The sequence below is a fragment of the Molossus molossus genome, unplaced genomic scaffold, assembly GCF_014108415.1.
Source record: "Molossus molossus isolate mMolMol1 unplaced genomic scaffold, mMolMol1.p scaffold_m16_p_22, whole genome shotgun sequence".
Classification (NCBI taxonomy): Eukaryota; Metazoa; Chordata; class Mammalia; order Chiroptera; family Molossidae; genus Molossus; species Molossus molossus.
This window is the reverse complement of record NW_023425358.1, coordinates 20,367,781-20,380,150: the sequence shown is the minus strand read 5'-3', so window position 1 is coordinate 20,380,150 and position 12,370 is coordinate 20,367,781. Positions and strand designations below refer to the sequence as shown.

At 43.0% G+C, this 12,370-nt stretch overlaps 1 protein-coding gene across 4 annotated transcripts in view; it reads left to right on the top strand.

Annotated features, from left to right (window-relative positions):
* OSBP2 (oxysterol binding protein 2) overlaps positions 1-11,855 on the top strand; it is a 163,969-nt gene extending 152,114 nt beyond the window's left edge. For 2 of the 4 annotated variants that reach the window (XM_036277023.1, XM_036277024.1), the window contains 6 exons: positions 329-449; positions 717-820; positions 897-992; positions 1,075-1,259; positions 9,971-10,197; positions 10,329-11,855. In XM_036277023.1, coding sequence (XP_036132916.1) covers positions 329-449; positions 717-820; positions 897-992; positions 1,075-1,259; positions 9,971-10,197; positions 10,329-10,471 — 876 coding nt within the window. In that variant the 3' untranslated portion in view covers positions 10,472-11,855. The remainder of the gene's footprint in view (positions 1-328; positions 450-716; positions 821-896; positions 993-1,074; positions 1,260-9,970; positions 10,198-10,328) is intronic. The other 2 variants (XM_036277025.1, XM_036277026.1) reach the window with 1 other exon arrangement.
* Positions 11,856-12,370: the final 515 nt, after the last annotated feature.

Genomic DNA, 12,370 nt, shown 5'->3' with positions numbered 1-12,370 from the left:
AGTTAACTAGAAGGTGGGCACAGAAACCCTCAGTAGATAAGAACGCCTCAGCATAGCCTATCACAGGTACCATGCCATCCTTGAGGCACAGGTCCTGTCATCACCCTCATTTCAAGCCACAGGAGTCAAGCGTTGGGACAGGCCCAGGACAGCTGTCCAGGCTGCACCTGCTGCCATGGCACTGTTCTTTCTGGGGGCCTTCCATGGGTTAGTAGCCCTTAGAGGAGTAGCCGGCCTGCTGTCAGGACCACAGAACTGTTCTTACTGGGATAGGGCAGGCCTGGGCCCATGTGCAGCAGACGCTTATGTTTTGTGGGTCTGGTCTCAGGTGAGCCACCACCCTCCATCAGCCGCACACCACGTGTTCTCCAAGAATGGCTGGAGCCTCTGGCAGGAGATCACCATCTCCAGCAAGTTCCGAGGGAAATACCTCTCCATCATGCCGCTAGGTGAGCTGGGAGCTGTGCTCTCCCAGGGCAGAAAGACTGGATAAGGGGGAAGAGCTTTCCCAAACCCAGAAGCCAGCTTGGGGCCTCCAGGGTGACATTAGTTTCCCTGCAGGTATGTTCCCTGCCCTGCCCTCTGGCTTCCTGGATGCCTCCCTGGCCTGGGTGTCCTTTCCCCAGCCTGCATGAATACTGCTTCCAGTTCTCAGGCCCCTGGGACTGTGGGCGAGCAGGTGGACCAGGACATCTGACCCTATATCTTGCTTCCAGGTGCCATCCACTTAGAATTCCAGGCCAGTGGGAATCACTATGTGTGGAGGAAAAGCACCTCGACTGTACATAACATCATTGTGGGCAAACTCTGGATTGACCAGGTCAGGAGGATATCATAAGGGAGGGGGTGTGAGTGGCGGGGGGAATAGGCCACGGACCACTACCCTCTATTACCAGACGGGGGACATTGAGATTGTGAACCATAAGACCAAGGACCGGTGCCAGCTGAAGTTCTTGCCCTACAGCTACTTCTCCAAAGAGGTGGCCCGGAAGGTAAGCAAGACCACCTCTCTGAGCCTTGGAGGGCCAACCCAGAGAAGGCCTGTGCCTATGCTGGTCCTGCCAATGTCCACAGGTGACAGGCGTGGTGAGTGATGGCCAGGGAAAGGCCCATTATGTGCTGTCAGGCACATGGGATGAACAGATGGAGTGCGCCAAGATCGTGCAAAGCAGCCCTAGCAGCCCCAGCTTGGACGGGAAGCAGAAGACAGTATACCAGACGCTGCCGGCCAAGCTGCTGTGGAAGAAGTACCCGCTGCCGTGAGTGGAGCTGCAAGGGGCTTCTGAGGGCAGCGGGGCAGTGGACAGCAGGGGACCCTAACCAGCCAGACGGAAAGAAAGTGGCATAGGGGTCAGTCCACATGTGGGTGGACAGCAGTGTTGTGTGGTTGACATCTCAGAATGGGAGCCAGACACCCAAATGTAAATTAGTGAATTGTCCTATGCAGAGATGTCAAACAATTCATGGGACAGAGTCCCCATAGTCCAAGAAACAAAAAAACTACAAAGTGGCACAAAAGACTCCAAAGATAGCAAAACAGAAATTCTACAAAGGAAAAAAAAAATAACTGAAATTGAGAACTCAATAGGAAGGTTTAATGGAATCCATCAACTGAATATACATCAGAAAAAGTAATCAAAAGCCAGGTAAAGATACAAAACCTGGAAAAAGAGAAGCTAAGAGGAGAAGGCTGACCACCCAGTGACCCAGAATGAGTCCCTGGAGCAGCCCCGAGAGTCCAGGAGAGTGCCAGGGCAGCCCTGCAGACGTCCAGTTTCAGAGCTGGTCTGGAAGGGAAGAGACAACAGCAGAGAATTTTTTTACACATAAATCTATACAGTGACACTTGAAACTACATAAAAAAAAAATACTATGCAGCCAGATTTTAAAAAGGCATTACCTCCCAAGGAACAGCACACTGACAGCTGTCACCTCATCAGCAATAACAGGAGCTTGAAGACAGTCAGATGAGGTCCTTCATGTGTGTAAAGACTCACTGCCAGAATTATACACCCATCGAGAACATCTTTACAGAGTGAAGTTGAAATAGACATTTTCCAACAAATAAAAACTTATTTTGCCACCTTTTGTGTTAAAGGATGTATCTCTGGCAGAAGGAAACTGATACCAGATGGAAGATCTAAGATGTATGAGTGAAGAACATAAACTTATGTGAACCTAAGTAAGCAGTGAATAAACACAATAATGTGGGGTTTAAAATCTAAACATACAATGTAACTGCAGTCATGTAAGTCAAAGAGAGATAAATGGAAGGAAACTTTTTCTATTTATTACTTTTTTTAAATCCTCACCCGAGGATATTTTTCCATTGATTTTCAGATAGAGTGGAAGGGAGGAAGAGAGACACATTGACCTATTTCCTCCCGCACAACCCCAACCAGGGCTGGGGATTAAATTGCAGCCTAGGCCTGGCCAGTTTGACTCAGCGGTTAGAGCATCGGCCTGCGGTCCAGAGAGACCCGGGTTTGGTTCCCACTAAGGGCACGTACCTCGGTTGCAGTTTGTCCCCGGCCCTGGTTGGGTCGTGCGGGTGGCAGCAACTCGATGTGTCCCTTTCACGTCGATGTTTCTCTCTCCCTTCCTCTCTCTCCCTCCCACTCTATCTGAACAAAAAATGGAAAAATGTCCTCCAGTGAGGATTAAAAACAAAACAAAACAAAAAAACCTTTCATTATGCCCTGGCCGGTTTGGCTCAGCGGTTAGAGTGTCGGCCTGCGGTCTAGAGAGACCCAGGTTCGGTTCCCGCTAAGGGCATGTACCTGGATTGCAGTTTGTCCCCGGTCCTGGTTGGATCGTACTGGTGGCAGCCACTCGATGTGTCCCTTTCACATCGATGTTTCTCTCTCTTTCTCTTCCTCCACTCTATCTAAACAAAAAATAAAAAAATGTCCTCAGGTGAGGATAAAAAAAAAAATTGCAGCCTAGGTACATGCCCTTGACCGGAATCAAACCCCTCGACTCCTGGTCTGTGGGCCAACACTCTAAATGCTAAGCCAAACTGGCCAGGGGCAGAAGAAAACTTCTCCAAGATCCTCATACTATCCAACAGGAGGGTCAAGATGTATGTTCACTTCTGACAGTATGAAGTATGCATATTATAATTCATAGAGTAACCACTAAAATAATATGTGTCATTGTAATCCCAGTAGAAAAGGAAAGAAATAAAGAAATGAAAGACCCCAGGTTGAAAGAGCCTTTAGAGTTCCAGAGACAAGAGATAAAGAAAAACTTTCTGCTAGACTGCACTATAATGAAAATTAAGAACACCAAGGAAAAAATTCTGATAGTTTCCAGAGAGAGGTTTTCTAAGGGTTTCAGTCAAGGATGAAGAATCAAATTGACATCAACTTTTTCAACAGCCCATGTTGGAGTAATATTTTCAAAGTAATGAAGATGAAATTTTCTATCCAACCAAGCTAGATTCAAATATGAGGTCATGTGCCCTGACCAGTTTGGCTCAGCAATTAGAGCATCAGCCTGTGGTCCACAGAGACCCGGGTTAGGTTTCCACTAAGGGCATGTACCACAGTTGCAGTTTGGCCCCGGCCCTGGTTGAGTTGTGTAGGTGGCAGCCACTCATTGTGTCCCTTTCACGTCGATGTTTCTCTCTCTCTCCCTCCTACTCTATCTGAAAAAATGTCCTCGGGTGAGGATTGAAAAAACAAATATGAGGGCATGATAAAAATATGGCCTCAGGCCCTGGCCAGTTTGGCTCAGCGGTTAGAGCGTCGGCTCGCAGACCACAGTGTCCTGGGTTCGGTTCCCCCTAAGGGCACGTACCTCGGTTGCAATCTGTCCTCGGCTCCGCCCTGGTTGGGGTCGTCGGTAGCAACCACTCTATGTGTCTCTCTCACATCGATGTTTCTCTCTCTTGCTTCCTCCCTCTCTCCTTCCCATTCTATCTGAAGATGAATGCAAAATAAATAAATGTCCTCAGGGAACAGCCTCAGCAGGTTTGAAACCCAAAAAACCCACAATGAACAAGGTACTGGACAAAGTACTTTAAAGAGGGGAGAAAAATCCAGAAGTTGCTGCAATATACACCAAAGAAAAAGAGGAAGTACTGTATTTCAATAATCAGAATTGAAAGTGTAGATTATTTCCCCAGACCCCATCACATTGACATTGAAAAGAACACCAGGGATGTGAAGGAATGCTAAGTTCTTTTTTTTTTCTTACCTGAGGATAATTTTCCATTTATTTTCAGACAGAGTGGGAGGGAGGGAGAGAGAAAAATCAACTGGTTGCCTCCCGCACAACCCCAACCAGGGCCGGGGACCAAACTGCAACCAAGGTATGTGCCCTTGACTGGAATTGAACCCACAACTCTTTGGACCATGGGCAGACACTCAAACAGCTGAGCCAAACCAGCCAGGGCAGGAATGCTGAGTTCTTATTAGTAAGAAATGATATAAGATTTTTTAATAGTAAGAAGAGATTAAAAAGTAGTAAAACAAATAAAAAACAGTAAATTAACACAATAGAAACATATCCAAAAAAGGACTTTTTAAAAATCCAGATACATGCACCTTCTAAGAGATAACCTTTGTACATCATGTTTTGGATGACAGTAAAAGATAAATATATCATGAAAATACTAACCAAAACAAAGCTATTAATAATTGTATTAATATCAGGTAAAGCAGACTTTAGGACAAATGTATTATTACGGATGGAAGAGTTGTTACATGTTAAAAGGTTGAGTTATTAAAAAATATATAATAATTTCAAACATTATACATGTAATGAAATAGCCTCAACAATATACAAAGCACATACTGGTAGTAAAGGGGGAGATTGAGAGATTTTAATACACCCCTCTCACATGTTGATGGGGAAAATAACCAACCGGCAAAAATTATGGAGATCGAAATAACACAGGATATGCACAAACTTACAGTTACAACAAAGAACATACTTTTTACTCAAGTATTCATGGAATGAATTGAAAATAAATCATGTGTACTAAGCCCTAAGAAAGCTTCAACAAATTTATAGAGCGTAGCATACAGACCACAATCTATGATAAGACAATTTAAAAGTTATGAACTAGATGACAAAAAGTCCCCACATATTTTGAAAGAATTTTAAGTTGCTAAATAAATCATGAGTAAGGTAATAAATTAGAATGGAAAATTTTAAATACCTAGAACGAGAATGAGAAGATAACAAAACTGGCTGGATGTAACAAAGGCAATGCTTTGAAGGAAATGTATTGCCTTATATACCTATTTAAGCTCATTAATTTTGAGGGGTTTTTTTTTCCTTTTGAGTTTCCATTCTAAAAATTAGAGGAAGTTGAAACCCAAGGAAAGAAGAAAATATACTTTAAAAAAAGAACAGAGATTAATAAAATATAAAAAAGTAAAATAAAGAAGTTTCAAATGCCAGAAGTTGATTCTTTGAGGGGAAAAAGCTAACAAAGTACTAGAAGACTGATCAAGAGAAAATATAGAACTAAATATTATTAATGAAAATATATTTCATACGACATGTAAAGTATAAAGAAGTAATTAAAATTCAGATGAGGACAAGCTTTTAAAAATTAACTTATAAGAACTGAGTCTAGAAGAAATAAAAATGAATAGTCCTATAATAATTTAAGAAACTGAAGCAGTTTAAAAATTCCCACAAGGAAAACACAAACCCTAGATGATTTTATAGGTAAATGCTACCAAATTTTCAAGAAATATATTATTCTCAATTTTATATAAAATCTTCCAGACCACAGAAAAAGAAGAAATGTTCTCTTATACTGTAAGTCCAGGGCAACCCCAATACCAAACCAGGCTGAGAGAGTAGTAGGAAAATAAAAGTTTGACACTATTTCACTCAGGAATATATAAGCAAAATTCCAAAATGAGACATCAGAAAATCCTACAGTGTATAAAAAAGATAACATTCTTCGATTATGTTGTTTATTCTGGTATGCAAGGATGCTTTTATATTGGAAAAATCCATAAATTAATTCATCACAATAATCGATCTCCAAGGACTCAGAAAAAAGTAATACTCAAAAATTACTTGCATTTCTACACGCTAAAAACTCAAAAATACAATTTAAGAGAAAACACCAATTATCCTATTGGAGACCATCCAGGACCTTCTAATAAAATGTATACCATACCCCCTTGCCCTGGCAGAGCTGAGGTCCAGTGAGGAGATAACCCAAGGCTGACTGCACAGGAGTGCTGGGACCTGTAGGCAGTGAGGGCCAGCAGGGCATATCTGGGGGCAGTGTTGTGGGCATGGGTTACGGCATGGGGACACAGAACTCTGAGACAGGAGTGCCTGGTATGCAAGAAACGGAGAGGCCACTGAGTCAGAAATTTATTTAAAAATTTAAAAATGTATACTATATTCAAGACCTCTATATAGAAAATTCTAAAACTTGACTGAGATAGGAAAGAAGAGCTAAATAGACGAGAAAGATACCATGTTCATGGGTAGGAAGACTTAGTATAATAAAGATCTCATAATCCAAAGAGTCAGTAGAGCAAATAAAAACCTCAATAGTGATTGTCATGGAGCTTGATATTATGATTTCTAAATTTATAATGAAGACTAAAGGGCCAGGACATTCATAAAGAAGAATGGAGAAAAGAGGACTTGCCCTACTACATATCAGGACTAAATTGAAGCTATAGTGAAATTGAATAATGAGCCTAGAAACACACCCAGAGATGTTTTTATCTTTGGTATATAATGTGTGGCATATCAGATCATGTGAAAAGATGGCACTGTTCACTAAAAGATGGGGGGAAAATGTTTATCCACATGGAAAAAGATTAACTGAATCTTTCCCTTACATTATAATAAAAATTGACCCCAGATAAAGGTCTTACAGTTAAATAATGTTAAACTCCAAGTAGAAAATATAGATGAATACCTTTTAGACCATAAGGAAATATATCTTAAGACACACAAAAAAACCACTGATGCATTCAACTATATTAAAATAAATTTTACTCATTAAAAGACAATTTGAACATTTTTAAAAATTGATTTAGAGAGAGGAAGGAATAGAGAGAAATATCAATGTGAAAGAGAAACATCAACTGGCCACCTCCCACATGTGTCCTGCCCAGGAATCGAACTCGCCACCCTTTGGTGTATGGGATGACGTTCCAACCAACTGAGCCACACCAGCCAGAGCTAAAAGACAATTTTCAATAGTGAAAAGAATACATAAATTTAGAGAAGGTAATCACAATACAGTAAGAATTAGTTTCAAGATACGTAAGTATTTTACTACAATTAAAAGTAATAACTTAAAAATATATATAAAGAACTCCTAATCAATCAATAAAAACAATCCAGGAGAAAAGTGCAAGAATCATGAATAAAAATGTCAAGAAAAAGAAAAAACATGTAAGGTCAGTCATATGAAAATGATCAACATTGTTGATAATCAGGGATATGCAAGTCAAAACCACACTGAGATACCATTTTTTTACCTTCATTTAATTTTTAAAAAATGAAACTTCTGACATTATCAAATGTTGAAGATGATGTAGATCGACAGTATCTCTTAGACATCACTGATGGGAGTGTGAATTGGTAAACCACATTGGAAAGTAGGTTGGTCTTACCTCCTAACGACATCACAGACTCTATAGCCCAGCAATTCCACTTCTAGATATGTACTCAAGAGAAACTCCTGCAAATGTATAATGAGAAACCTGCATAAGATAACTCCACAGCAACAACTTGGAAACAACCTAAATTTACTAGATAAATAACTGCTGTATTCACAGGAGAGACTATTATACAGTAGTTGAAAAAAGCAAGAGTGCAATATAAATTTAAACAATATAAAACTGAAAAAAGCAAGTTCCTGAAGGTTAAATACATATTTTTTATAAAATTAAAAATAAGAATGTAAAATATATGTGTATAAAAAACTTCTGTAGCTATATTAATATTGAAAAACTAACTTTAAAACAAAAAAGACTAGAGATGAGGAACACAATGATAAAGATTCAATTCACCATGAAGATGAGTTTTACATTTGAATGTACTGTGTACCTAACAGTATAGCCTAAAAATATATACACACACACTTAAGACTATTAAAAGGAGAGCAAGGGACTGAAGAACCCAGGAAGCTTGCTGATGGCTACTTGAAAGGGGATGGATTAGTGAGTTTTCCGTGTGGTTAGGTGTAGGTTTTGTCAGGATTATACCTTTTGTTTAGGGTGGCGAGGTTGCTTTAATACATACAGGCCATGCAAGGACCAATAAAGAGAGGGTGTCATGTACCAAGGACTATAACTAATCCACAACTGTGCACCTGAGGTCCAAAAAAGGAGAACAACAACAACAAAAAGATAGATTTAAATTCGACACATCGGTAATTACATTCATGCTCCCCCATTATAGGTGTAAGACTTCAGACAGATTTTAAAAATCCAACCATATGTGGCTTACAAGAGATAAGTCTTAAAAAAATAAAGGTAGGAGCATCATCCTGTACCCTAAAAGGTTGCAGTTTTGATTCCTGGTCAGGGCACATAACATAGGTTGCGGGTTCAATCCCCCCAGTCAAGGCACATATGGGAGGCAACTAATCAATGTTTCTCCCTCATTCTAAAAACAAAAAAATAAAGGGTGGAAAAAGATATGCCCATAGAAATACCAAACAAAAACTTCTATAACTCTATTAATATTGAAAAACCGACTTTAAAACAAAAAAGACTAGAGATGAGGAACACAGTGATAACGATTCAATTCACCATGAAGATGAGTTTTACATTTGAATGTACTATGTACCTAACAGTATAGCCTAAAAATATATACAGCAGCCCTGGCCAGTTTGGCTCAGTGGTTAGAGCGCTGGCCTACAGACCAAAGAGTTGTGGGTTCGATTCTGGTCCAGGGCACATACCTCAGTTGTGGTTCGTCCCCGGCCCTGGTCGGGTCGTGCGGGAGGCAGCTAGTCTATGTGTCCCTCTCACGTGGATGTGTATCTCTATCTGAAGATAAATGGAAAAATATCCTCGGATGAGGATTTAAAAATAAGTAAAAGTCAAGTCAGGAGGATAAGTGCAAACAACAGAACCCACTGGATATTTGTATAACACTGCACTGAACAACTCTATAAAATACATTATCTTCAATTACATATGGAGCATTTTCAAAAATTGACCATGTAATGGACCTTAAAGAAAATTTCAAAGAACTGAAATTATACCAGGTATCCTCTATGACTCCAAGGCAATTGTGCAAGAAATGACTAGAAAAATCCCCGTAAGTTGATAAATTTAAGAAGCATACTTCCAACTAATCCATAGGTGAAAGAAGATATAATGGAAATTACAAAATATTTACAACTGGATGATTGAAAGTAATAGGTATCAAAAATGGTGACATTCAGCTAACGCAGTACTTGGGAGTGAAATATACCCTTAAAATACACATGCTAGTAAATGAAGAAAAGCTGAGATGAACTGAGCATCCATCTCAAGAAGTTAGAAAAAGAACAGCAAAATAAACTCCAGCAAAGCAGAAGGAAGACTATAAAAGCAAAATAAAACAGAGAAATCTAAAACAGGACCAACAAAGTTTCACCTTCCACCAATGAAGTGGACAAACCTCTGACCTGACAGTTGAGAGCTGAGAGAAGGCACATGTAACCAGCATAGATACAAACAGGGACACTGCTGTGTCACAGACATAACAGCAATAATAATGAGGATATTATGAAACAACTTTAATAAATTTGAAAAAGTGGACAAAATGGGAAAATTCCCAGAGAAGTATAATGTAGCAAAATAGATGTAGTGGACTGTGGTACAGAAAGCAAGTGAATGGAGCAGCTGGGTTTTGCCAGCTCATCAGGGTGTACACGCTGAAGTGGAGGTCAGGCTGGGGCAGGAGGTCCTGGGCACCCAGGGTGGGCAGAGGGGTGGGGCTGGGGGGGTATGCTCATGTTCTGGCCTCCTCACAGGGAGAACGCAGAGAACATGTACTACTTCTCAGAGCTGGCCCTGACCCTGAATGAGCATGAGGAGGGTGTGGCGCCCACTGACAGCCGCCTGCGGCCTGACCAGAGGCTGATGGAGAAGGGGCACTGGGACGAAGCCAACACAGAGAAGCAGCGGCTGGAGGAGAAACAGCGCCTGTCGAGGCGCCGGAGGCTGGAGGCCTGCTCACGGGGCTGCAATGTGGAGGATGGTGAGGCCAGGAGAGGCGGAGGGAGTGCCCCAGGGAACGGGGCAGGAGGGGGCCTGGGTGCCGGGCAGTGGGTTCCCAATGGGCAAGGGAGGAGGCCACCTGCCCACCGGCCTACTGTGCCTGCTCAACAGAAAAGGAGGCCGACGTGTACACACCGCTGTGGTTCGAGAAGAGGCTGGACCCGCTGACCAGGGAGATGGCCTTCGTGTACAAGGGTGGCTACTGGGAGACCAAGGAGAAGCAGGATTGGCATATGTGCCCCAACATCTTCTGAACACCACCCTCTCCTGCAAATACAGGCCCCGCACAGCCTGCTCCACCTTTGAATGCACTCAGTTTAGTCCTTAACAGCCCTCCCACCCCACCTTTTTCCTTTCCTTTTTCCACACTTTTTTGGGTTCCCACCTTGGAAGGAGGAAATGCTGACCCAGTTCTCTCCAGCACCGGGTCACCTGTGCCCCTTCATTATGGACTTGGGCCCCAGCTCCCAGTTACCACAACTCAGGCAGGCTAGCCCTGGCTCTGGACTGCCCTGTCACCAGCCCCACCCAGGGAGGAAGTGACCCCTCCTAGGGAGCCACTTTTGACTTTTTTAGAAAAAACAATCTCTTCTTTCCAGCAAAGATGTTTAGTAAATATTTTTAGTACAGCACTTAGTAGACAACTTTCTAAGTGTGCTTTCTTGCCACAAAAGTGTCCTGGCAAGAGCCCCTTCTTTTTAAGACATCAGAAAGCCAGACAGACCCTTCGAGTCCAGAGTGTTTTGTAGTTCATCATAGCAAGACTGCCCCCCAGGAGCCCAGGACCCCACAGAGAAGGGACTGGGAGGGGCCGCTGGGCCCTGGGAGAGCACAAGCTAGAGCCACCATGGGGGAGGGGCACTGGAGGGAGCACTGAAGGCCACATGTAGATTTGAGGGCAACCTAGCCTTGGCCATGCAGGGGCTGCTCCCCAGTCCCAAAGAGGCCAGGAAGAGCTGGGGGCAGGGCCTGCAGGTGCTCCCACCCCAAAACCAGGCCCTGATCATATCAGCAATAAGAACAAACCCTCAGTTCAGCCTGGGTGGTGCCCTGGGTACCAGAGACCTAGCATCTGGCCTTGGCTTTAGGCACCTCTAGGGTACCCAATCTAAGCACCCTGAACTCTTTATTTGCCTGATTTATTTATATAATATATAAATATATATAAAATAGCTATTTTGCTTACATTTCTATGGTATGTGGAAATGAAAAAATTATGAAGACAGGGTACTCCTGTCTGAGTTTGGCCCTCCTGTCAGCTGTGTCCTGCCCACTCCTTGGACCCCTTTCTGCCAACAGTGGAGGGACTGGGCCACTGTCTCAACCCCCTGGTACCTCCCACTCAAACCCTTCCCACTTCAGCTTGGTCCTGAATATTCATCAGAGTTTTTCTTTCTACTCCAGGACTGGTTTTGTTTTTATAAGGAAAAAATAATGAAAACACCAACTTGTGACATGCCTTAGGGTGCCCACTCAGGAGAGTCAGGGTGGCAGGCTGCCCACCAGGCCTGCAGCAGAGCTGTGCAATGTATTTCTTCTCAACACTGTGGTGAGCACCTTCTGACTCGTAATAAAAACTTTGGATTTGGAGTTTTCCATGGCCCTGTGACTGGGTGGAGCAGGGCTGATCATGAGAACAGGTAACAGCCTACAAGATGGTGGGGGGAAAACATGGGGCTTTATTCTGCCTGCTCTGAGCAGGCAGCAGGAGGTTGGTCTGGACAAGGAGAGGTGGGATAGAAGACCCAGTGAAATATGGTGGTCTGGGCCAGAAAGGGCTTTCTTAGAAAAACATGTAAGGGCTGAGTCAGCATCTAGGAATGGGGTCACAGCTTTACATGGGACTGTCTGGGGCCAAGCCTCTACAAGGAAGGCCCGCCCTGGTGAATTATAGACTGTTGACCTAGCAGCTTCTGCTACCCAGGTTGCCAAGCAACCTGGATCACTAGCTACCAGGGCTAGGCAGCAGGTCTGGCCCAGTGGTCCTCTTCCCACTGCCACCGCTTCCAGGTGAGAGGATGGGGTGGAGCAGGGCACCACAGGGACTTCTCAGCCAAGTTCTAACCAGCTGTCCTGACACCCAGGAGCTATGTGATCCAAGGCTGACCTCACACAACTTCCCCCTTCCTAGGTTCTTGCTTTCTCATTTGGGT